This window comes from Stegostoma tigrinum, chromosome 2 (assembly GCF_030684315.1).
Source record: "Stegostoma tigrinum isolate sSteTig4 chromosome 2, sSteTig4.hap1, whole genome shotgun sequence".
Taxonomy (NCBI): domain Eukaryota; kingdom Metazoa; phylum Chordata; class Chondrichthyes; order Orectolobiformes; family Stegostomatidae; genus Stegostoma; species Stegostoma tigrinum.
Genome location: NC_081355.1, coordinates 92,222,576 through 92,246,797, shown reverse-complemented (window position 1 = coordinate 92,246,797; position 24,222 = coordinate 92,222,576). Strand labels below are relative to the sequence as shown.

General features: G+C 38.9%; 1 protein-coding gene across 5 annotated transcripts in view; it reads right to left on the bottom strand.

Annotated features, from left to right (window-relative positions):
* zgc:110045 (uncharacterized protein LOC664755 homolog) overlaps positions 1-24,222 on the bottom strand; it is a 248,865-nt gene that overhangs the window by 29,834 nt on the left and 194,809 nt on the right. For 4 of the 5 annotated variants that reach the window (XM_048551637.2, XM_048551596.2, XM_048551627.2 and 1 more), the window contains exons 7-11: positions 11,680-11,808; positions 11,173-11,316; positions 3,288-3,329; positions 2,760-2,835; positions 1,749-1,807 (exon numbers count right to left, since the gene is read on the bottom strand). In XM_048551637.2, the coding sequence (XP_048407594.1) occupies positions 1,749-1,807; positions 2,760-2,835; positions 3,288-3,329; positions 11,173-11,316; positions 11,680-11,808 (450 nt within the window). The remainder of the gene's footprint in view (positions 1-1,748; positions 1,808-2,759; positions 2,836-3,287; positions 3,330-11,172; positions 11,317-11,679; positions 11,809-24,222) is intronic. The other variant, XM_048551606.2, reaches the window with a different exon arrangement.

Here is a 24,222-nt window from a genome sequence, read left to right as displayed (position 1 = left end):
CTGCAGCAAACTTTTCTCTGATTGCAAATTGCTTGAGTGGGTATATTTATACAATGAATAAGTAGCCAGTGGTTTGTTATTCTTATTTACAATATGCAACATTACAGGAAAAATATATTTTTGCATGTGGAATGCATAAACAATAATTATTGAAAGGTGTAAGCATTAAACTTCAGATATTTAATGCAAATGTTAATTTATTGTAAAGTCTTTGCATTTCCAATATAACATATATTGTATTTGTTTTCCTTTCCTGAAAATAATAATTGAGACTGCAGGAGAATTTACTGACCCTACCATCAAGTTAACATTTCAGAGTTTATGAAAATCTAACCTTCTGTTTCTTAGAAATGATGTATCATTCATAGTATTTAAATTTCAGTAGATGCTGACCAATATGTGAGTTATAAAGAAACACTCTCCAATCCATTATTTTTCAAAATTTTTGCATATAAAATAAATCACATTGGAAATAACTTGTACTTGCTGTACCACAGGGAACATTACATTATTTAAGATGAGCTTTTATTTGAATTAGCAACAATCTTAAGAGGAATAGTTTTTGTTAACTGCATTGGATAAAACAAAATATTATTACTGTGCTACATTGTAACTATCTACCAATCAATGTCAAGCATTGATTTATTCCTGATTCCTTATTACTACTGCCACTATCAATGTCAATGCTTATATCCATCACTCTGCAGTACTGTTTCATAAGCATTACTATACTGATAGAGATGTAGGCTGCTGGTATGATATAATTATTATATTTAGTTGACAGGCATCATGTAGCTCTATTGAGTGTAAAAGTAAGATTAAGAAATAGAAAGAGAAGGCTGGGCCATTAATCTTTTGTAAAAAAATTATCTCATTGTACAAAAATCAAAATGAACTTATGGGAGGTAGCTGCAAAGTTGCTTCAGAAAACTTAAGTTCAACTGCTCAGCTTTTGCTTTCTTCCAGTGTGTCTCAGTATGTTTATATGTAATTATTCTTGTAGCTCCTAAGCTTAGTTTAGAAGTTTAAAATGTTTATCATGTTTTTCAAATCTCCCCCCAACCCACAACCATCCAAAAATTCTGCATTCCTCCAATCCTAGCTTCTTGAACATCTTTGAATTCAATTGCTCCGACATTAGGTGGCTGTGCCTTCTGTTGTTGCCTAAGTCCTAAACTCTAAAATTCCCTCCCTACAACTCTCCACCTGTTTCTTCTTTTTCAGTCACTTTCGGTCATCTCCTTGTATGGTACAGTACCATATTTTGTTTTATCATGCTTCTGTGAAATGCCTTGCAATATTTTCTTACATTAAAGGGTTTAAATGCATGCAAGCTCTTGTTGTTGTTGACACTAACCAAGATATAGATCTCCAATGACATCTAAACAGATATGCCACACTTTCAGAATCCATTAAGGAAAGCATTAATATTGTTTGAATGTGTAGTGCCAAGCTAAGTTTTACATTAACCAGACAGTGACTTAACTATTTATTAAAAAGTAATTAATAAATATCACAAACAACATACATTGTAAGTGATTTTTACAGGAAATTATGGTTAAGATGAAAAGTGCCATCTTTGCTCTATTCTATTGCAAAATCTTCAAAAAACATAATTCCTTACTATTTTGTCAGGTGGTCTTTCTGAAGGAAATTGTTTTTTGTTGTGATAACACAGACTGTAATATTAATGAGATTAGAAATGTAGCATGCAGATTGCCAGCTGAATAAAATAAAAGAACACTTACATCATTTGGAATAGTAAACTCATGGGAACTGGTTTGACCAGTGGCATCCAATTCTGCTGCTGGGACAGAATTAAGCATCTATTAGTACCAAACCCCAAGTAGACATTCAACAGGAACTTTAAAAGATTTTAAGATATAATTGAAAAGTTACCAGAGCAAAGCATAATTGATAGATCAAAAGAAACAGCTGCAAAGCATATAACATGTAGCACAGAGCAAAGGTAAAATTGAAGAAAAGGAGCAATGCAAAAATAAAAGGATGATCTCTAAGTGTGAGGAGGAAATGTTATGTTGAGCAGGGAATATGGACACAAAGATACAAGATGGTTTAAGAATATTTCAGGAAAGAAATTAAGTGAGAAGCTGTGACAAGATATAGCAAATGAGAAAAAAATCTTCAATAATTTTTTTAAATGCTGGTTGAGATTGAAAAATTGTAGACAATTGGTTTGTATTAAAGAAGGAAGGATTTTAAAAAAACTTCTGTTAAAAGAAACAGAAACTAAAAATAAATCATACCTAGCAAGTAAATTAAGCAGAATGAGGATTCAGGAAATGGGAAGACTGATTTGTAATTTTTAGTTCTGTCAGTATATTACACAACTTTTTTCATGTAGCATGCATCAGATGTGAGTTAATGATGATAAATATCAAAGGTTTGCTTATACAGAAACTTTTAATATTAAGGTAAAATGAAATTTTAGGAAAGATGTTGAACAGCAAGACATAATTGTACAACATTGGAATTAATAACAGAAACATATTACATTTAAATGATACTACAACGTACTGCTTTTTTAAAACAACAAAGCTATTAACAAGGGTACAAGACAACAATGAATAACTATTAATGACATAACTCATTACAAGGGTAATTATAAAAAATTAGTCACAGTTAAACGTGACAACAGGAAACTTGGTCATTGACCACATTTAATTAAGTGATAAAATGACCATGGGAGATAAAGGTGCTTTGAGAAAGGACATCCCCAGGGAGTCACGGGTACGTACCAGGGAAACCAGGGGTGGTCTGCCCAAGGGGAGTAAAAGGGGTATGCTGCATAGCCAACTGGTGAAGCTTGGTCAACTGCAGGGCAGGATGGGAAATTAGAGCTAACCAATCAAATGGAATTATATCAGAATACAGAAACCATCTTTTTTTAAGAACAGGAATAATTAATCATATTAAATACATATTTAAAATCAATTTCATTATACTATTGATAAATGTGTTAAGATTAATGACATTTTTACTGTTATACATAGAAATTGTTAATTGTCAAACTATTATTTACTTTGATATGATTAACAAATTTTAAGATACTAACATAAAGCTAATGATTTGTATCTGGGCCAATGTACTTTCTAGCAAAAATAAATTACAGAACAAACTCCAAGTAATTCACATTGAACTATGCATTACTGTGCTACACACAACTGAAACTAATGGAAGCAATCTTCCACTTATTAACAACAGAAAGCAAATGCTGCCCAGAACAAATGAGAAAGAGGGCACTGATTGCAGTGCACAGGACTCACATCAGGATGAGGAATTGCATATTGTCCCTGAACTGTGTATGCCTAAAACAAAGGTTAAAAACATGCAATTACATTTACCTATGTATTTTAAAATATTAAACCAAACCACGACAAAACAATGAAATACTACGAAGCCATGTTCACTTAAAAAGAGCCACATTTAAATTAAAGCATTATTGTTGATTTCTTAAAGCACACTAAAATCTTTAATTTAAAGGAACAGCTTGCCCTCTTCACCAGATAAGATTTTAGTCAGATTTGAAGCATATGCCATATACAGTTTTTTTGTTTACCTTTCTCTCTTGTAGGTTCTAATTTCTATAGCAGTGGGATACCATTAGGGTCCGCATGACTGAATTACTGTGTGTAAACGGCTATTCATCATAGGTACGCCCGGAAATTGGGTGGTTTTTCAACTGGGGAAACTTGGAATCTCAGCCATGACTCCTATCCTTTCTCAAAGCCCACACAAATGGGAATCACTAGACAATAATCCAGAGCTGCAAGTAATTTGTTTCTCCATCTGAAGGCTGGGGATACTGTGTCCAATTGCACCCCTCCTGTCATCACTGCTGTGATCAGTTAACTCAAGAATTGTATATGAAGTCTCCTGGTCAGCATAGTGCAGTATATCTTCAGCAAAACATTGCTTAGAAAAACAGGCGTACTTCCGCATCAGATCAAGATACCTTATACACTGTCTTAAGGCAAAAACAGATGTGGACAGGGAACAAAAGTATTAGTACTAAATGGCATGCCAATTTTCTGTTACACTAAGGCAGGTGAAGGGCAGCACCAAGAATTTTCATTTTTTTGAAAAGGATCAATCAAACAGTTTAGACGTTCTATGACAGGCCTTTGTGGCAAGCAGGACTGGAACCTGAACTGGGGACCCAGAGTAGGGACACTAAGGGCTGTATAATCTCCCAGTCCACTGACTGCAATTAAGGTTGTTAAGGAAGAATTGAAAGCCATGTTCAGATTGTATAGCAATGCACAGGCAGTATACAGAATCTGGGGCAGACCAGCTGCATGGGTACCAGCCCAGACAATTGGGTGATCACTATGAAAGGAAAAATGGCACAGGGACACACAACCATTGGCACACTGATACCATTGGTTCAGCACAGGGTGAGGGTGAGGGGGTGATGACCAGTCATCAAGTGTTTGGGTAGCAAGGACTCGTTACAGCAGAATGCCAGCGGGGTGATAAGTAGAGGGAGGAAAGATACTCAAACACAATTTGGAAACTCCTCGAGCATAAGAAAGGCAACAGTTGGTATTAAGCTTAACTCACACTTTCAGATCTAGTGAAGAGGAGCAATGTCTGGGAGAAGCAGATCCTGGGGGCACAGGAGGCAGAAAGGCATGGAAGCTATATCCTCAACATATAATATCTCACTGTAGATAAAGAAACCTTGAGATGGCAAAGAATCAATGCTGCAGGACGCTGCATCTGTCCAGGGAGGCAGTCACTGAGATTTATGCTGTTGTTAGCAAACATCTCATGTTTCACAGCATTGGTCACTGCACCCTGCCAGTCGCCACTCAATTTGCTGTGGCCTTGAACCAGTTTATTTTTTTCCTTTATTCATTAATGGGATGAGGGCATCACTGGTTAGACAGCATTTATTACCATCTTTAAGTGCCAAGAGGGCAGTTAAGACTCAATCACATTGCTGTGGGCCTGGAGTCACATGTATGACAGACCAGTTAAAGATGGCAGCTTCCTTCCCTAAAGGACATTAGTCAACCAGATGGGTTTTTCCTGACAATGGATTCATCATTAGATTCTTAATTTCAGATTCTTTCATCTGCCACGCCAGGATTCTTAAATTCAAATTCCTCCATCTGCCATGATGGGATTTGAACCCTGGTCCCCTGAACATTATCTAGATCTCTGGATTAACAGCCCAGTGATAATATCATAAACCATCATCTCCCCATCTCTGGCTGCTTCCAGGAATCAGCTGTGAACATTGTTAGTCGCCCACAAACTCATACAGCTCGGGCCTCCATACATCCTGTATCATCAGCCCTACTGAAAGTTTCAGGCCACATGCATAGTGTGGCAGGCATACAATGCATGTTTATGTGCAAACTCTGCATGCATTTCAAGTGCTGCTGCAAATGCCCTCCACAATGTTGACCAATTTCTGAATGGAGAGTCTCATGTGCTCAAACCCTTAAGCCTTTGAGGAGGATGCAAACTGAATGGGTCCTTCCATTTTAAGCCTATGATCACACGCCACTGAGGGAGCTCTGACATACAAGGGCATCCTTGTTGCTTGTCACACCTCATTGGTTAGCATGCTGGAAATCAAGTCCACTATTGCTAGAGACCTTTCATAAGTTAAAGATTTTTAAAAGTGTGCAGAATTTCACAATTTACCTGTTCTTCTGAGCCAATTTGTCAGAAAACGTGGGCCAAGTTTTTGTATTTAACAAGAATGACTATTTTATTACAAACAAATAACTTCTAGCTACAGATAACCGATTATAAATCGTTGGCATATAACCTTACTAGTTAAAGCTCTGTTTTTGTAAATTCCACCTCTACACACGCAAAGAGTCAGCCATGGGCATAGATAGGAAAATAACATTGCTTCTTGATCACCTTTCCCCAGAATCTTCCATTTATTTGCAGGGGGTACAGTGGGATTCATTTCCACTTGTAAAGATTGTTGACTTGTTGATTAAAACGTGCAATTTACAGCTACTGAAGAAAAGAAATAAACTGGTTGTCTTCAGGCTTCAGATGTTTGTTATTGCAGAGCAGAAACATAGAACATAGAACATAGAAAAGTACAGCATAGTACAGGCCCTTCGGCCCACGATGTTGTGCTGTGGAATAATCCTAACCTAAAATTAAAATAACCTAACCTACATTCCCCTCAACTCACTGCTGTCCAGCAGTCGCTTAAATGTCACTAATGACTCTGCTTCCACGGCTACCACTGGTAAACTATTCCATGCGCTCACAACTCTCTGGGTGAAGAACCTCCCTCTGATGACTCCTCTTTACCTTCCTCCTAATACCTTAAAACTATGACCCCTCGTGGCAGTCAATCCTGCCCTGGGGAAAAGTCTCTGGCTATCGACTCTATCCATGCCTCTCATTACCTTGTACGCCTCGATCAGGTCACCTCTCTTCCTCCTTCTCTCCAGAGAGAAAAGTCCAAGCTCAGTCAACCTCTCCTCGTAAAACAAGCCCTCCAGTCCAGGCAGCATCTTGGTAAACCTCCTTTGCACCCTCTCCAAAGCCTCCACATCTTTCCTATAATAGGGCGACCAGAACAGGACACAATATTCCAAGTGTGGTCTCACCAGGGTTTTGTAGAGCTGCAGCATAACCTCACGGCTCTTAAACTCAATCCCCCTGTTAATGAAAGCCAAAACACCGTATGCTTTCTTAACAACATTATCCACCTGGGTGGCAACTTTGAGGGAGCTATGCACTTGAACACCAAGATCCCGCTGTTCCTCCACACTGCCGAGAATCCTGCCTTTAATCCTATATTCATCATTTAAGTTTGACCTTCCAAAATGCATCACTTTGCATTTATCCAGGTTGAACTCCATCTGCCATTTCTCAGCCCAGCTCTGCATTCTGTCAATGCCTCGCTGAAGCCTGCAATAGCCCTCGATACTATCAACAGCACCTCCAACCATTGTGTCATCAGCAAACATACTAACCCACCCCTCAACCTCCTCAACCAAGTCATTTATAAAAACTACAAAGAGCAGGGGCCCGTGAACAGAGCCCTGTGGGACACCACTCAGCACTGACCTCCAGGCAGAATACTTACCATCTACAACCACTCTCTGCCTCCTGTCAGCCAACCAATTCTGAATCCAGACAGCCAAACCACCCTGTATCCCATACCTCCTGACTTTATGAATGAGCCTGCTGTGGGGAACTTTATCAAATGCCTTGCTGAAGTCCATGTACACCACATCCACTGCTCGACCCTCATCAACCTGTCTCATGACTTCCTCAAAGAACTCAATAAGAGTTCTTCTCCTGCAGAGGTCTGCTGGTTTCTGCCAAAATATTCACACACCCAAGCCATCGAACTACATGGGAGTTATTCACATGCAGAAGGCTATTGTTGTCATCAATGAGTGGTTACGAGTCCACAAGCCAAACAACAATTAGTTGCCAGCCAAAGATTCATTTGTACATACCACTTGGCTCCAGCTCAACTGTACACCGAGATTCCATTACTGCTTGAACAAACATCTTTTTGAGCAGTATTTACAATGAGTGTCGGATTATTTGCTTTTAACAAGTGTCAAAATCCTTTAACAGTCCTTGGTTTTTAAAACAGTTCATTTTCCATTTCAGTTCACAATCAAAAATATAGGAAAATAACAAGATATCCAAGAATAAGATGGTCATCAAGCAAGAAAAAAGTTAACTCTTCAGCCATGAGAAGGAACATGGATTTGAAACTGACAATAAGAAAGAACTGTTATTGAGCAATCAGAACAGCTAAGATCACATTTGGTAATGAGATCACAGGTATCATAGGTAGAAATTGAAGACCGTTAGTATCTTTGTAAACAAACCAGTACAAATATGGGCATTCTACTTCCATGCGGAAGAAAACAGAGAAATTATGGAAAGTTCTACACATACCAAAGGAATGGAAATTTAAGATACGAGACGGAAGAGTGGGCAGGACCAGCAGCTTCTGAAAACAATCTGTACAATATCGTGTAGAGTTAAACCGCCACAAAGGCTTTCCCTGAGAATCCGGAAGGAGGTGGTAAGTAATGGCTCGAATCTCAGAGATTATGATGCCATGATGGTGTAATGGTGAGGTAACACCACATGAAGAAGAGAGTCTGGAGAGAGATCTCTTGGAGGAGACACTCTTAAGCTAATGTAGAGCCATGACCGTATACAGTAGTAATTTATAAGTAAAAGGTTATTGTTAGAATGTACACAGCAAAGTGAAATAAACATTACTATTTCTGGATGTGAGTTTGCTCGCTGAGCTGGAAGGTTAGTTTTTCAGACGTTTCATCACCATTCTAGGTAACATCATCAGTGAGCCTCCGACGAAGCGCTGGTGTTATGTCCCGCTTTCTATTTATCTGGTTAGGTTTCCTTGGGTTGGTGATGTAATTTCTTGTGTTGGTGATGTCATTTCCTGTTCTTTTTCTCAGGGGATGGTAGATGGGCTCCAAATCAATGTGTTTGTTGATGGAGTTCCGGTTGGAATGCCATGCTTCTAGGAATTCTCGTGCGTGTCTCTGTTTGGCTTGTCCTAGGCGCAGGAAATGACATCACCAACCCAAGGAAACCTAACCAGATAAATAGAAAGTGGGACATAACACCAGCGCTTCATCGGAGGCTCACTGATGATGTTACCTAGAATGGTGACGAAACGTCTGAAAAACTAACCTTCCAGCTCAGCGAGCAAACTCACATCCAGAACTTCAACCTGAGCTACAAATCTTCTCAAAACTCGCTATTACTATTTCTGTGAGACAAAAGAAGAAAATCACATTAGTTCGCTTTAGAGAGTGGATATCTCTGCAGTGCTGAAACTTCCGATACAACCAAGTTTTCTTCTGTATGTTGTCAGGCAGATGGGGGTAGTATGCATCTCCTTAATAGATGAAATCCAGTTTCTCTTCATCCTCTCCACTGGGATGCACATCCACCCTTCCCTGACTTGTTCATGATTACTGACCCCGAATCTTCATCACGCCTTCTTCCCTTGTTTGAATGAAATGCAGGTAGCAGACTCTTTCTGATATTGGGCCATTCTCTTGGCCATTAAATGTCCACTTCTACTCCAAAGTCAAAACTAACCAGATCACGAACTGATGGTCTTTACCGACAAAGCCAGTGGCTCATACATGCAAGAAGAGGCATCTCTCATTGCTGGAAGATCATCAGCAATATTATAGATTTGAACCTTTTCTGGTGGCTCTGTAATTACCCTGGGCACACACTCCACATATATTCATGAGCAACATAAACCCTGTGACTCTACAGCTAGTATATCAGATGGAAGGCAAATACCTAAGTATCTGTTCTGAGAGTTTAACATTGCACTCCCTTCATCAGAATCATTGATATTTTTACTATGTGGTATCCACTTTCCGAGCACAATATGTCTTCCTATTGTGCTTGTGACCTTTATCACAATGAAAGCCTGGTAATAAATACCCAAATCTCCCTGAAGTGATATTCTCTAAAGATTGCATCAAGGTCATCTAGAAGTGGGAAAATGCTGAGTGAGAACCCAAAGCACAGATTGGTGGCTGGGAATTGTTTGATCAGTTGAAGAAACAGTATTAAAATGCCAAATCTGTGTATCTAGGCCTGCTTGATATGCAAGCTGGCCTTCTACTGACATCTTCCTCTCCATTACTACCTTGGTAAACCTCCAGGTCACCTTTAACAAGATGAGAAACATCCCTTCCCTAGTTCTAGGCCTCGCCCTCTCTTACTCCACGTGTATGACTAATTAAGCAGCAAACAGCAGCCACAGTAAGGACTACAAGTCTTCTTTAAATGAGGCCGACTTTTTTTTCAGAATTACCAACATTTCCCATTGGTGGAGTGTAGCTTTTTAAGTCAGTGAAAATACTTCTTTCTAGAGATAGGTTCGGGACATGGAAACAGTACCAATGTCTATTTCCCACTCCTAGAAGGAAAATAAGGTCTCTGATATTAAAAAAAAACCATTGCTTGGTACTGAGATAATGGGAACTGCAGATGCTGGAGAATCCAAGATAACAAAGTGTGGGGCTGGATGAACACAGCAGGTCAAGCAGCATCTCAGGAGCACAAAAGCTGACGTTTCGGGCCTAGACCATTCACGAACCATTTTAACTCTCCCTCCCATTCCTTAGGCGACATGTCCATCATGGGCCTCCTGCAGTGCCACAATGATGCCACCCGTAGGTTGCAGGAACAGCAACTCATATTCCACTTGGGAACCCTGCAGTCCAATGGTATCAATGTGGACTTCACAAGCTTCAAAATCTCCCCTTCCCCCACTGCATCCCAAAACCAGCCCAGCTTGTCCCCGCCTCCCTAACCTGTTCTTCCTCTCACCTATCCCCTCCTCCCATCTCAAGCCGCACTTCCATTTCCCACCTACTAACCTCATCTCACCTCCTTGACCTGTCCGTCCTTGCTGGACTGACCTATCCCATCCCTACCACCCACCTATACTCTCCTCTCCACCTATCTTCTTTTCTCTCCATCTTCGATCCGCCTCCCCCTATCTCCCTATTTATTTCAGAACCCTCTCCCCATCCCCCTCTCTGATGAAGGGTCTAGGCCCAAAACGTCAGCTTTTGTGCTCCTGAGATGCTGCTTGGCCTGTTGTGTTCATCCAGCTCCACACTTTGTTATCATTGCTTAGTACTGTGCTGTTTCTCTGGAGGTAATGGCATATACTTTGCACATTGATATGGTAAGTGAAATATTCCAAATCTATAAGAGCAATCAATTCCACAAAATTAAAAATGTAGCTATTTATAAAATATTTAAGAAGCAGTAATTCTGTAAGACAATATGGCATGCAATACTTTATATCTTTGCAATTAATCAGAAATGGAAGTGCGGCTTGAGATGTTATTTGAAATAGGGGGAGACCAATAGAAAAATAACCAAGTTAAATTTTATGAATTGAATACAGAATATGAAAGCTGTCTCAATACTAAATTGGAAGTTGTCAGATAAATTCAGACCTGATACAATATTAAGAACTAAGGATGTGAAAACTGAGATTAATTAGAATTATTAGTTGATGATAAGATATTAGTCACCCCCTACATAAATAAGGTATGGCATACTAAGTTTCTAAATTAGTAAGACAAGGAAGAAGACAGAAAAAAATTTGAAAAAACTAACAGGCGCTGGCTGATGTTGGGCCAAGATGCTGTGGTTTCCTGCGGAAGCCAAAATGGTGTCTGCTCTTACCTGGCCACCTGCAAAAATAACAGGTGCAGAGGCAGGCTTTGGGCGATAGGGAATAGTAGCACCCTTGGGTGGGGACTAAAGACAAAGAATATAAAGTAATAGAGCAATGTTTTACTTACATATCTTCTTAGTAAATTTAAAGGATTTTTCCTGCTTTTGTAACTGGTTTCACAAAGCAATTTGAAGCATTAATTCCAACATACAACTCAACATTATTGATGATAAACAGTTCCTGATTTATGTCACTAACAATCTGAGATTACTTTTATGATTGAACAGATAAATTTATGAATATCATTTATCAATACAAAAATATGATCTAATATTAATGTATTTTCAAGACTGGAAAAATTTAGTTATAAAGCTACATTATTCTAGTTAGTGACTGCAAAATTCAATTGTAAGGATACAGTTTGCACTTATCTCCAAATGTCATACCTCCAGCATCACCACACAGATCTGTTTTACACACTGAATGATGGCATCTGGTGTGCCAGAAATAGTAACTGCGCGTTCTGTGGAGTTTGGAAGCATATCACCTGCTACCTGCACCTGGGCTCCTGTGGTCTATGAACAGACAAGAGTAAAACTAGATTCACACTTCCACAGGTACAGTAGAAAAACATTGACAATTTTTCTATACCAAAATGTTTTCAAAAATTACTTCCTAAACATTCAGAATCATTACGTTTTTAATGACTGACACTTTCAATAACACTATCAATTTTATACCTGGAAACATTTTTTCCCAGAATGATTCAATGAAACAAAACAGAATGAAACAAAAGGTAAATATTTTATGTATTATTTATTGTAGTTTGTATTTATTTCTTGAACTATGTATTTGTAAAACTTGACACTACATTAACAATTCTCACACTTAAATATTAAAAGGTGAATATTATGATTTTCTTTCCGAGATCCAATAGAAAATAACAATATTCTTTCTGGTTTTGGATTAATTTCCTCAAGAATGTACTTTTTTTAAGGATTTTAAATATGCCTTGAGCACAGTGCAATGAAATTCCATGGCATAAATTTAAAATCCTTTTGGATTTTCTTGATTATGGAGTATAACTTGATCCATGTTCTACAAATTCAGATATTCTTTAAATAATAAAGAATTAATTTTAAAAAATGCAATATAACATCGAACATAAAATGATAAGATTAGCTATAAGCATTTTAAATGACATTTTTAGTGTATTAATTAATGGGTTTACTTTTTTTCTGAGGCAGACATGAAAAAACGTTAATGCCACTGGAAGTCAAAGACAGTTAGATGCATGTGAAATCCCAAAGGATAACTTGATTAACTTGTGCCACCACAATAACCATATAAACGAGCTTTGTCGAAATTTTATGTATACTTATAAATGTTGCCCACAACGCCCAACATTGGAACATAAAATGGGCTTTTGTCTATTACAACTCCCCATTGAATTATTTTAAAGGTCAAGAAATATTCGGTGAACTAATCAATACTGTCGGTTAGCACACTGTCCCTTCAGTTCTAGAATTCCAATCAAGTCAAAATTAGATTAATGTGTTAAAATTCTCTCCCTTCTACTGGTTGAATTGAGTTTGACAATCAGCTTTTTGTTGATGCAAGACCACAGCATAAAACTGCCTTCAATACTGCAATAAGTGCTACTAAATTGAATGGGAGATTTCTGATGAATCCTTGGCAAAACAAAATTGTAAACCATTCTTCATAAGCCGGTTTGTGATTTTACTGCAAGTACTGCAGAGATGAATCCAAGACAATGAATAGAAAATAGAAGAACGGCAGAATTTTTCTGAATTTGGATGATAGTAATCAATGGGAAAAATATTGTGCAAGTAAGATAGAACAAGATCTGAAATATATTTATAATTATCCCACAATTACACTCGGTGGAAAATTGTTTGAACAAAGCAAAGGGACCTTTACTCCCCATCTGTGCTATCCTGTGCAATATATCTTCTTGAAGGAGCTTTTGCTGTCATTGGATATAAAATTTGGGAAATTGTTCCATTACTAAGGCAAGAAATTATTCCCTTTATTAACACAATTAATTCACAAACTTGAGAAAAAGTTAGAAGCTGTAAGAATTACAAAAAAAATCAATCTGAATTCTTCAAGGGAAGTCACACCTCTGAGCTGTTCTTTTTCCATTCGTACAGAAATGGAGGCCAATTTTCTGAGTCTGTTAGCTGTGGTCCTGCACCTTGGAAAATGCGGATAGCCTATAAAGATTTTCCTTTGTGTGCGGCCAATAGATATGTGGGGAAGACTTCTAGAAAGTAGTACAAACTAGGAAAGTTAATATTGTAATATTTTGAGCTCAATTAACAGATGAGGCAGAATTATATAAAAATGTCTTACAAAAATAGCCACTTGTTCACACAGACCTTGTGTATTGCTGAAAAAAAAACTCATTTTGGCAAAGCTTTTCATCTTGCACTTAATAGCATGAATTGAAAGTTATACCAGATTATCAAGAAAATATTAATGCTCTGTGAGAGGAACTGATTGATTGGCAAGCAGACTCTGATTGGTAGAGACATTGTCATAGATCACTTACCAGTTAATGATGATTGACAGCGACTTCAGATTTGTTTAAATTGTAAACCAGACAAGTTAACACTGCTCAGTTGAAATATTGTCCCAAGAAACAAAGAAGACAATGGCTGTCACCAATTTTGCTGTGTTGAAACAGGCCCTGTGTATTAATATATGCAACTTCCAGTATTATTTGCCAAATTATCCTAAATGTGAAAGAATTACACTGTCAACCCATTTAGGACTGGCAGTTGGGCTTGCAGTGTGGCACATTTTGTTGCACTTGTGGCTACATATACCCAGAGCCCCGCAATTTGCAGGTACGAAGAACATACATGTATATGCCTGTTTCAACTCAACAAAACAGGTAACAGCCATTCCTAGATTCATTCTTCAGGACTGTGCTTTCGCCAATCAGTCAAGTTGGTGGATTTAAAACTTATATAAAGTTCAGTAGATCATGCCACTTTGGAACTCCATACCCCAGAATGCAGTGGAAGTGGCGGCCATTGAATATTTTTAAGATGGAGACAGATAGTTTCTTGTTAGGTGAGGAATCAAGGGCTATACAAAGAAACTAACAGCAGGTGTAGGCCATTTAGCCTTTTCAGTCTGATACGCCATTCAACATGATCACGTTCAATCCTCTATCTCAATGCCATATTCATGTTTTCTTCACATACCACTTGAAGCCTTTAAAAACTAATAAAAATCTACCTTTTTCTTGAATGTGTTCAGTGACTTGGCCTCCACAACCTTCCGTGGTAGAAAATTTCACAGGTTGACAACATTTTGAGTGAAGAAACATTTTCCTCATTTCAGTCCAAAATGGTCTACCCCATGTCCTGAGGCTTTGTTCCTTGGTTCAGGAAAAACATCCTCCCTGTACCTAGTCTTTCCAGCCCTGTTAGAATTTTACATTTTTCAGCCAGATTCCCTTTCATCCCTCTAAATGGTAGTGAAACTCATAAGACAGTTCTGCTATCTCTAATATCAGCCTAGTGAACTTCCACTGCACTCCCTGTAAGGCAAATATATCCTTTCAAAAGTTGGGAGGCCAAAAACCTGCACACAATACTTCAGGTATGGTCTCACCAAGGCAAGTATAACTGCAGTAAGCCATTCCCCTAGTTGTGAACTCAAATCCTCATGAAATACAGGCCAACATACTATTTGCCTTCCTAATTAATTACTCCACATACCTGCCTACTTTTAGTAACTGATGTACCAGGGCATCATAGATCCCTTTGTACATCCATTCTTCCCAATATAACACCATTTAAATAATAATCTTCTTTGTTTTCTCACACTAAATGCATAACTTCACATATGACCAAGCAGAACTGCATCTGCTATGTGTTTGCCCATACACCTAACTTGTCTAAATCACATCAAAGTCTCTTTGTATCCTACTCACAACTCATAATTCCCAGTTTTGTGGTGTCAGCAAATTTGGAAAAGATGCATTTGATGACTCCCTCATCCAAGTAACTTTTAGCTATCGTGATTAGCTGGGGTTCAGAGCATTGATTCTTATAGACCTGACTAGTCACTGCTGTAACTCAGAAAAAATACCATTTATTCCCAATCTCTGCAACCTGGCTGTCAATCAATTCTCAAACTATGCTAATTTATTATCCTTGATTCCTTGTGCTTTAGTTCTGCCCACTATCCTCTTCTGAGGAACCTTATCAAAAGCCTTCTGAAAATCCAAATACACCACATCCACTGGTTCTCCCTTTTCTACTTGACTAGTTGCATCCTCAAAAATCTCCACTAGATTAATTAAGTTTGATTTGTCTTTCATAAATCCATTCTTGGTTTTGTCCAAACCTATTAATACTTTCCAAATAAGACCATAAGAAATAGGGACAAGAGTAAACCATTCAGCCCCTTAAGCCTACCCCACCATTTAATAGCTTCATGGCTGATCTGATATTTGTCACATCCACTTTCCTGCACCTTCCCCATAATCCTTGATTCCCTTCCTGGTCAAGAATGTATCTAAATAAACTCCAGCATTTTTTTCACTGCATATGTTAAGTTAACTGGTCTGTCGTACTCTATGTTTTTCTCTTTTTCCTTTTAAATATTATGGGGCTGAACTTGCCACCCTTCATCTGGAGGAACTGCTCCAGAGTCTATAGAAATTTGAAAAATTACTGATGTATACTAAATACACACAGTTGATTCTTTTGGTTCTCTGGAATGTAGATTATCAAGCCCTGATGATTTGTCAGCTTTTAACACCACTCATTTCCCCAGCACCATTTTCTTACTAATACTGATTTCCTTCAATTCCACCCTCTCACCACTGGGGTAGATTTTCAAACTATGGTCAATACACGAACACATAAAAAACACAAACAGTTGATCCGCGATTTTGTGGAATAAATTCAATGGGCAGAGCTGTCTACTTTTGCTCCTATTTCATATCTTCATGTGTTGGCAGCTAAATTGCAATCACCATTAATTGGTGTATTCTTCATGGCAATACATTGACTACTTGTAGATTAGGAGGCAGAAAGTTAGAATTTGTCAAGTGAGACAACATCTGCAGGTAAGGAACAGTCAACATTCTGAAGAAGGGTCGAGTCTTGAAACATCAGCTTTCCTGCTCCTCTGATGCTACTTGGCCTGCTGTGTTCATCCAGCTCTGCACTTTGTTATCTCAGATTCTCCAACATCTACAGTTCCTTCTATCTCTGAAATATTTGGGCCACCTGTTTGTCTATCTGTATTGCAGCATCTGTAGTTTTGTTGTCTTGAAGGAAGTTGGAATCTGGTGTTTGCAAAATGTTGGGGGGAGTCATTATGTGGTCCCTTTAAAACATGATTTTTTTTATGCTTAGTGATTTTTAAAATAACATGTCCGCGAGCAACTTGAAAGTCTTCAAGTACAGAGAGCACTTGAATTGAAACGTGTGTATCAGAAGGCCATACAGCTAGCAGGCCAAAGCAGCAGTTTTGTTTTGATATCAAGACAACGAGTTTTTTGTATTTAGCCAATCAATTTGAACCAGGCACTTAGTTACCAAACACCAATTAAATTTTAATCTGATGGCTTTGACAATATAGGACTAGTCCTATTGTAAGAAACTGATATTTCATCTATGGTATAGAAGAAGTGGCAATTGGGCAAAGACTGGAGAACTAACTGCTTTTGTCAGAATTGATAGCTTTCAGCTCTCAAGACAGAATTGCTGTATCTCACAGGCTTCTCTAAGTCCTAGAGAGAGCACCATCTAAGAAAAATCAAAGGTACCAACACCACAATTTGTTAATATTCCTGACAGAAGAATTGACAGAGGAGGCATTCCTGACAGAACATTTCATAGAGAAGACACAGAGCTTTCCAGAAGACACATAACCTCACTGTAATTTCAAGAAACTGTATTCTATTTTTTGTTTTAGTTTATACAAGTGGGACTTGAATCAATTAGACTAGCATACTATAGAAATTTTGTTTTATTTGGGAACTTTTAGCAACTGAAAGAAATTTATTTAGTTTGCTAATAATTTAGTTAATTTGTTCACTGTTTGGGTTAGATAAATAAATTGTTACTTGTTGATGGTAAAGGGAGTGTCAGGGATTTGTTTTATTTTATTTCATTTTATTTATTTTATTTAACCACTAGAAGTTGCTGGAAGGCAGGTTACTCCACTATTCACACTCCTTTTGTAGATTTTAAGGTGTGGTTCTCCTCTTTGAGTGTTTCAGTTTTAATTTTTGGGGGTGGGCGGGTCAATCTCCCATTTTATAACAGACTGGGGGCTCGTGTCCGGAATCTGGCCAGCTCATGTCTGGGATATGAACATTATTTGAATTGATTTGAACGGAATCTCAAAGAATTTGGACAGATCTGGAAAGATTTAAACAGATTTAGGGTACAAAAAGTCCCAGCAGATTAAGTGGTCTTGGGAACTAGTGTCTTAGATCTTAAAAACCATTAATCTTGGTTGCTTGTTGTTGTTTAAATCAGAAGTGAGGTAATGGCTCTTTCAGTCACTACGAATTTTCTGAGGGTGGAAAAAAAAAGTGACTTTGGGGGTTTTACAAAAGGTGACCGATGAAAAGCTGCTGGAATTGGCAGAAAAGCTAGAGTTGAGGTTGCCTTTGTGAGAAAAGAACGAATAATTACAGTAATCGCTTGACATTTAAGTTCGCTGAAAAGGCCCCCCAAATCTTTGGAAATAACTGAAACCAATTGCAGATGGAGCAGCTTGAACAGGAAAGGGAACTGAAACTGTTTGAATTACAGTTTCAAGCAGAGAAAAGCCAACAAGAAAAAGAGAGAGACGCAAGGGAGAAAGAGACAGAGAGAGAAGTAGGGGAAAAGAGAGAGAGAAGAAAGGGAAGGAGAGAGAGAAGAAAGGGAAAGAGAGAGAGGGAATCTAAACTTCAGAAATTGCAAATTAGACAAGATAGCCAACTTAAAGTGATGGAAATAAAGGTAGGAGAGGCCTAATGAGGAGGAAGAGTGATGATAAGCAAACCTATTGTAGCCAAAGGCTACACTTGTTCCCACACCTCCTCCCTCATCCCTATCCCAGGCCCAAAGATGACTTTCCACATTAAGCAGAGGTTCACCTGCACATCTGCCAATGTGGTATACTGCATCCACTGTACCCTGTGTGGCTTCCTCTACATTGGGGAAACCAAGCGGAGGCTTGGGGACCGCTTTGCAGAACACTTCCGCTCGGTTCACAATAAACAACTGCACCTCCCAGTCGCTAACCATTTCCACTCCCCCTCCCATTCTTTAGATGACATGTCCATCATGGGCCTCCTGCAGTGCCACAATGATGCCACCCGAAGGTTGCAGGAACAGCAACTCATATTCCGCTTGGGAACCCTGCAGCCCAATGGTATCAATGTGGACTTCACCAGCTTCAAAATCTCCCCTTCCCCCATCGCATCCCAACACCAGCCCAGGTCGTCCCCTCACCCCACTGCACCACACAACCAGCCCAGCTCTTCCCCTCCACCCACTGCATCCCAAAACCAGTCCAACCTGTCTCCGCCTCCCTAACCTGTTGTTCTTCTCACCCATCCCTTCCTCCCACCCCAAGCCGCACCTCTATTTCCTACCTACTAACCTCATCCCACCTCCTTGACCTGTCCATCTTCCCTGGACTGACCTATCCCCTCCCTACCTCCCCACCTATACTCTCCATCTATCTTCTTTTCTCTCCATCTTCGGTCCGCCTCTCCCTCTCTCCCTATTTATTCCAGAACCCTAACCCCATCCCCCTCTCTGATGAAGGGTCTAGGCCCGAAACGTCAGCTTTTGTGCTCCTGAGATGCTGCTGGGCCTGCTGTGTTCATCCAGCCTCTCATTTCATTATCTTGGATTCTCCAGCATCTGCAGTTCCCATTATCACTGTAGCCAAAGGCCTGCTAGGGACATATAAAATGCCAAAACATTGCCAAAATTTGGTGAAAAAGATGAAGAAGTGTTCTTCATTCCCTTTGAGAAATTGGCTAAATAGATGAATTGGCTAGAGAATACGTGGGTAATGTTAATTTAGACCAAGTTGGTAGTCAGGGATAGAGGAGGTGTTAAGATAGTATGAAGAAGTAAAACAGAGTATTGAGCGCCTACAAATTGGTGCCAGAAGCATTTAGACAATGGTTAAGAAATGTCAGAAAGGAGCCGGGTCAGACTTATATCGAGTTTGAAGGCATTAAACAGAGCAACTTCAATAGATGGGTAAGATCATTAAAGATAGAAAAGACATATGAGGATCTTAGAGATATTATTCTGATGGAGGAGAAATGATAAGAACTCATGTTGAGGAACAGGAAGTTAAACGGCGAGAAGAGCTGCAGAGATAGCAGATGAATACACGTTAGTGCATAAACCAAAATCTAGCTTATGACAGCAATTTCATTTCGTGAGTGATAGAAATTGGAAAGAGGGAGATCCTTCAATGAAAATTAGAAAGTAGATCACTTTGTGAACAGTTTCCCACATGTGAAAAAAGAAAAAAGACCTCAGGCGTTTTCACTGCAATAAGGTAGGGGATACAAAGCCACAGAGCTAGTGGTTTGAGAGGCACTGGGAAAAAGAAAGTGACAGAAGAGGCTAAACCAGTGGGATTAGTTGATGCAGAGAAAGCAATCCTGAGAGCGGCCGAGGAGCTGCAGGAGACTGCATGGTTAGTAAGGTAGCACCCGATCTTTTCAAAGACTTAGTATGGGTAAGGTTTACTCAGGTTGAACAGGGGGAATAGTTAAAGAAGTTAAAATGTTGAGAGATATGGGAGCTGGTCAGTCTCTGTTAGTAAGAGATGAAAACATTTGCACCTCGTCTGAAATATTGCCTGAGAGAGTGATAATCTGTGGAATAAATGGAGAGAGAATTAGTGTTACCCTGTGTAAGATAAGGCTAGAAAGTCCAATTGTGACTGGGGAAATGATAGAGGGAGTGATTGGAAAAATTAGCTATTCCAGGAATGTAGTTGTTCTTGGAATTGATACAGCTGGATCACGGGAGCGATGCCTATTGCGGCAGAGAAGCTGAAAGAAAACCAAGGCACTAAGGAGTTAAAGGGAAAATAGCCTGGAATTTTTCTGGACTGTGTGGTGATAAGATCCCACAGCCACAAACTAAAACAAGAAGGGAAAACAAAACAGAAAGATGAAGGAGTTGATGTCCAGTTAGCTGACGCTGTTTGATGAGATGGTAAAGGAAAAACCTATACAGGTAGAGGATCATGCAGAAGTGATTAGTTCTGAAAGATTAATGGAGTTACAACAAAAAACTAGGACGATAAAGGATTTATATAATAAAGCCTACTCTGGAAAGGAATCAGAACATACTGCAGAATGTTATTAACTTAAAGTTAAAGTCTTAAGGCAAAATTGGTGACCTTGGCAGGTTAGTGCAGATGAGAAATAGGTGGAAATTCACTATACCGAGTTGCTTGTAGCATACAGACAGGAAGTAGCGGGTAGCATACAAATTACTTGTAGGAGGTAATCTAGGAGTGCGAAAGACTCAGGCCAAAATATAAAAGCATTTCTATTGGCCTGGATTACAGAAAGATGTATTTGAATTTTGCCGTACCTGTCATGTGTGTTAGATGGTATGAAAGTCACAGGCAGTAATAAAACCAGCACCTTTGATGCCAATTTCATGCTGGTTATAATTGATTGTGTAGGTCCCCTTACTAAAACCAAAAATGGGAACCAGTATTTGCTAACCACAATGAATGTGTCTACCAGATTTCTGCAGGCAATTCCATTGCGGAATGCCAAGGCACAAAAATTGGTGGAGGAGTTCTTGCTTTCTTTACCTGTTATGGACTATCCAGGGAAATTCAGTCAGACCAAGGGTCCAATTTTACTGCCAAATTATTGAAGGTGGTCATGGGTAATTTAGGCATCAAGCTCTTTAAACCAAGTGTGTACCATTCTGAACACCTGGGAGCATTGGAAATGTGGCATCTGATGTTAAAGACAATGCTGAGGGCTGAGAGCCAGGAATACCCAAATGATTGGGATAAAGATATCCCACTTATATTATTTGCTATTAGAGATGCTCCAAATAAATCGACTCAGTTTACTCCATTTGAATTGATATTCAGATACAAAGTAAGAGGGTCTTTAAAATTAATTAAGGAAAAGTTGACAGTTCAAAGTCAGAGATTTCACAGCTGGATTATGTATCTGAGGTGAGAGAAAGATTAAACAGAGCAGCAGATAAGAAAACTAAAATTAATATGTTTTCCTGTGGGAATAACATATTGCTGCTTTTACCACTGGAAGGAGCTCCCTTCAAAGCAAGGTTTAGTGGTCCCAAACAGATTGAGAAGAAGTTAAGTCAGGTTGATTATCTGGTAAAGGCGACAGATAGAAAAAAATTATTGGGCATGTCATGCGAATGTGCTGAAACCTTAACATGATAGGGAAAAGAAACCAGAGAAACAGGTATTAGTTACTAGCACCGAGAGTGAGGAATCAAACCAGATAATGTGGATTTTGATATGCCTCAGAATTAATCGAGTAACAAGTAAGTCTTTAAGGGATGGGATAGGGTAGTGAGCTATCTGACCCGGTAACTGAGAACTGAATTGAAAGACTTGTTGAGGACACATGTAGAAATAGAATGGGAGGTCTAAGATGATAGTGCATGAGGTTGACGGATGGAATACCCCTATAGGCTTAATCCTCTCAAAGCAACACAGGGTCATAAGGAAGTAGAAGTGATGCTTCAAGAAGACATCATAGAGTCCAGTCAAAGCAAGTGGAATTCCCCGATTGTGTTGTTTCCCAAACCTGACGGTACTCGATGATTCTGCATAGATTATTGGAAGATCAATGCCGTGTCCAAATCTGACTCATACCCAATTCCAAGGCTGGTGGACTGCGTGGGAAAAGACAGGAGAACTAACTGCTTTCAGCCAGAGTTAACAGCTCTCAGCTCTCAAGAGAGAATCATTGGCTCTCACAGACCTCTAAATTTTGGAGAAAGCACCATCTGTGGAAAAATCAAAGGTACCAAAAGCTCAAGTAGTTAATATTCCTGACAGAAGAATTGATGGAGGAGACACAGAGTATTTCAGAAGGCAAGTAATCTGGCTGTAATTTTGAGACAAGTTTTTTTTTTAATTTTATATAAGCAGACATTGTATTTATTGGAACAGTCTACAGTTAGAAACTTATTTTATTTGGGAATAGTTAGTAGTTAGAAGGGACTTACTCAGATCGTTAATAGTTTAGTTAAATTATTCACTGTTGGAATTCGATAAATAAATTGTTACTTGTTGATTGTAAAGTGATCAAGGATTTGTTTTATTTAACCACAAGAAGTTGCTGAAAGGCAGGTTACTCCACTATTCACACTTCTTCTACAGATTATATGGTGAGGTGCTCCTCTTTGAGTGTTTTAGTTTTTAGTTTTTAAGAGGGGTGGCAATCTCTACCTTAAGTCAACATTTATCAAAGTCTTGCCATCTGATTGGTTTGCTCCAATCGTGCAGTATAAACATGGTTTTCCCTTACTTTGGTATTTCTTATCAGTTTTCCTAACAAGTGCAAGACAAAAACTTTCCACAAATTGCTTTTCTTCCATTTTATTATAGAGTAAACATGTCAGACAGCAATACTTAGTGTTGTTAGCATTACTTAATATTGCATGAATTTATCTGTTATAGTTATCTAAAGCTAAAAAGGATGTAATCCACCTTTGAGAAAACTTAAATGAATAAACAGTCCTAATAGAAGTTAAAATGCAAATTTAGTTTAAAAATCAGAGTATATGATACAAATGGCTTTTCGCGGTATGTTTTGCCAGCAAAGAACAATGTGGCAAAATCTAAATTAATTAACAAACCTGCTAATTTTACTTGGAGAAATCATTTTCTGAATGTAGATGCTCCACGTGACTGCCAAAACAGAGATATCAGAACGTGTGCGAGCCTGCATCCTGTAAGTTAAAAGTCTCGAGACTTCAAAACCTCTAGCAATCGAAAGATGAAGAATGAAACTTTTGCCTTCCTCCGTTGAACCTGCAAATGGCTGAATGAATGCCTTCCGAAGAATCATCACTGGATTTGAAACATCAAATCTGTTGTCTTTCCACTGATGCTGCCAGACCTGCTGAATTTCTCTCGCAATTTCTATTTTTGTTTGATTCTAAAGGAATGCTGCCTTTGCCAGCTGAAGCAGCGTTTGCACATGGCAAAAACGGTCTCCCAGAATTTAAAATATTAAGAGCTAGCCTTCATGCCCATAAATTCTCCCAAGTCCTATAACCAAACAGATCCACTGCTTGGCTCATGGGAATGAATAGCAAATTTGGATCCAGGCAAGGACTTGTAGTTAGAGGCAGGTCCTGGGAGACTATCAGATGAAGGACAGAACCCAGGGTTTCAAGGAAATCTCAAGAAAAGTTAAAACTGCCCAAATTTCCTAACAACATTGTGAATGCACCTATACATAGAAGAAACAGCGGAACAATTGTACTGTCACTGGGCTAGTAAGCTAGAACTCCAGTCAAATGTTCTCAGGATGTGGGTGTGAATCCCACCACAACAGATGGTAAAAACTGAATTCAATCAAACATGGAATTAAAAGCCAGTCTAATGGCAACTATTTGATTGTTTTAAAACCCCATTTGGTTCACTAATGCATTCTAGGGAAGGAAATCTGCCATCTTTGTCTGGCCTGCACATGACTGCAACCCACAACAACGTGGTTACTCTTAACTGCACTCTGGACAACAAATGGTGGCCTAGACAGCAACGGTCAGATCCCATGAATTTTTTTTGTTTAAAAATCGGCCTCTCTTGGTTCATAATCTAGCTTCCCAACAGGTTTGACCCAACAAGCAAGCAGTCCCTGGTCCTTTTCAACCTTCCAACTGAAGTCACAGATTTCATAATTATTGGTTTGCTATATTCACACAGAACACAGTTGTTTTTTCTCA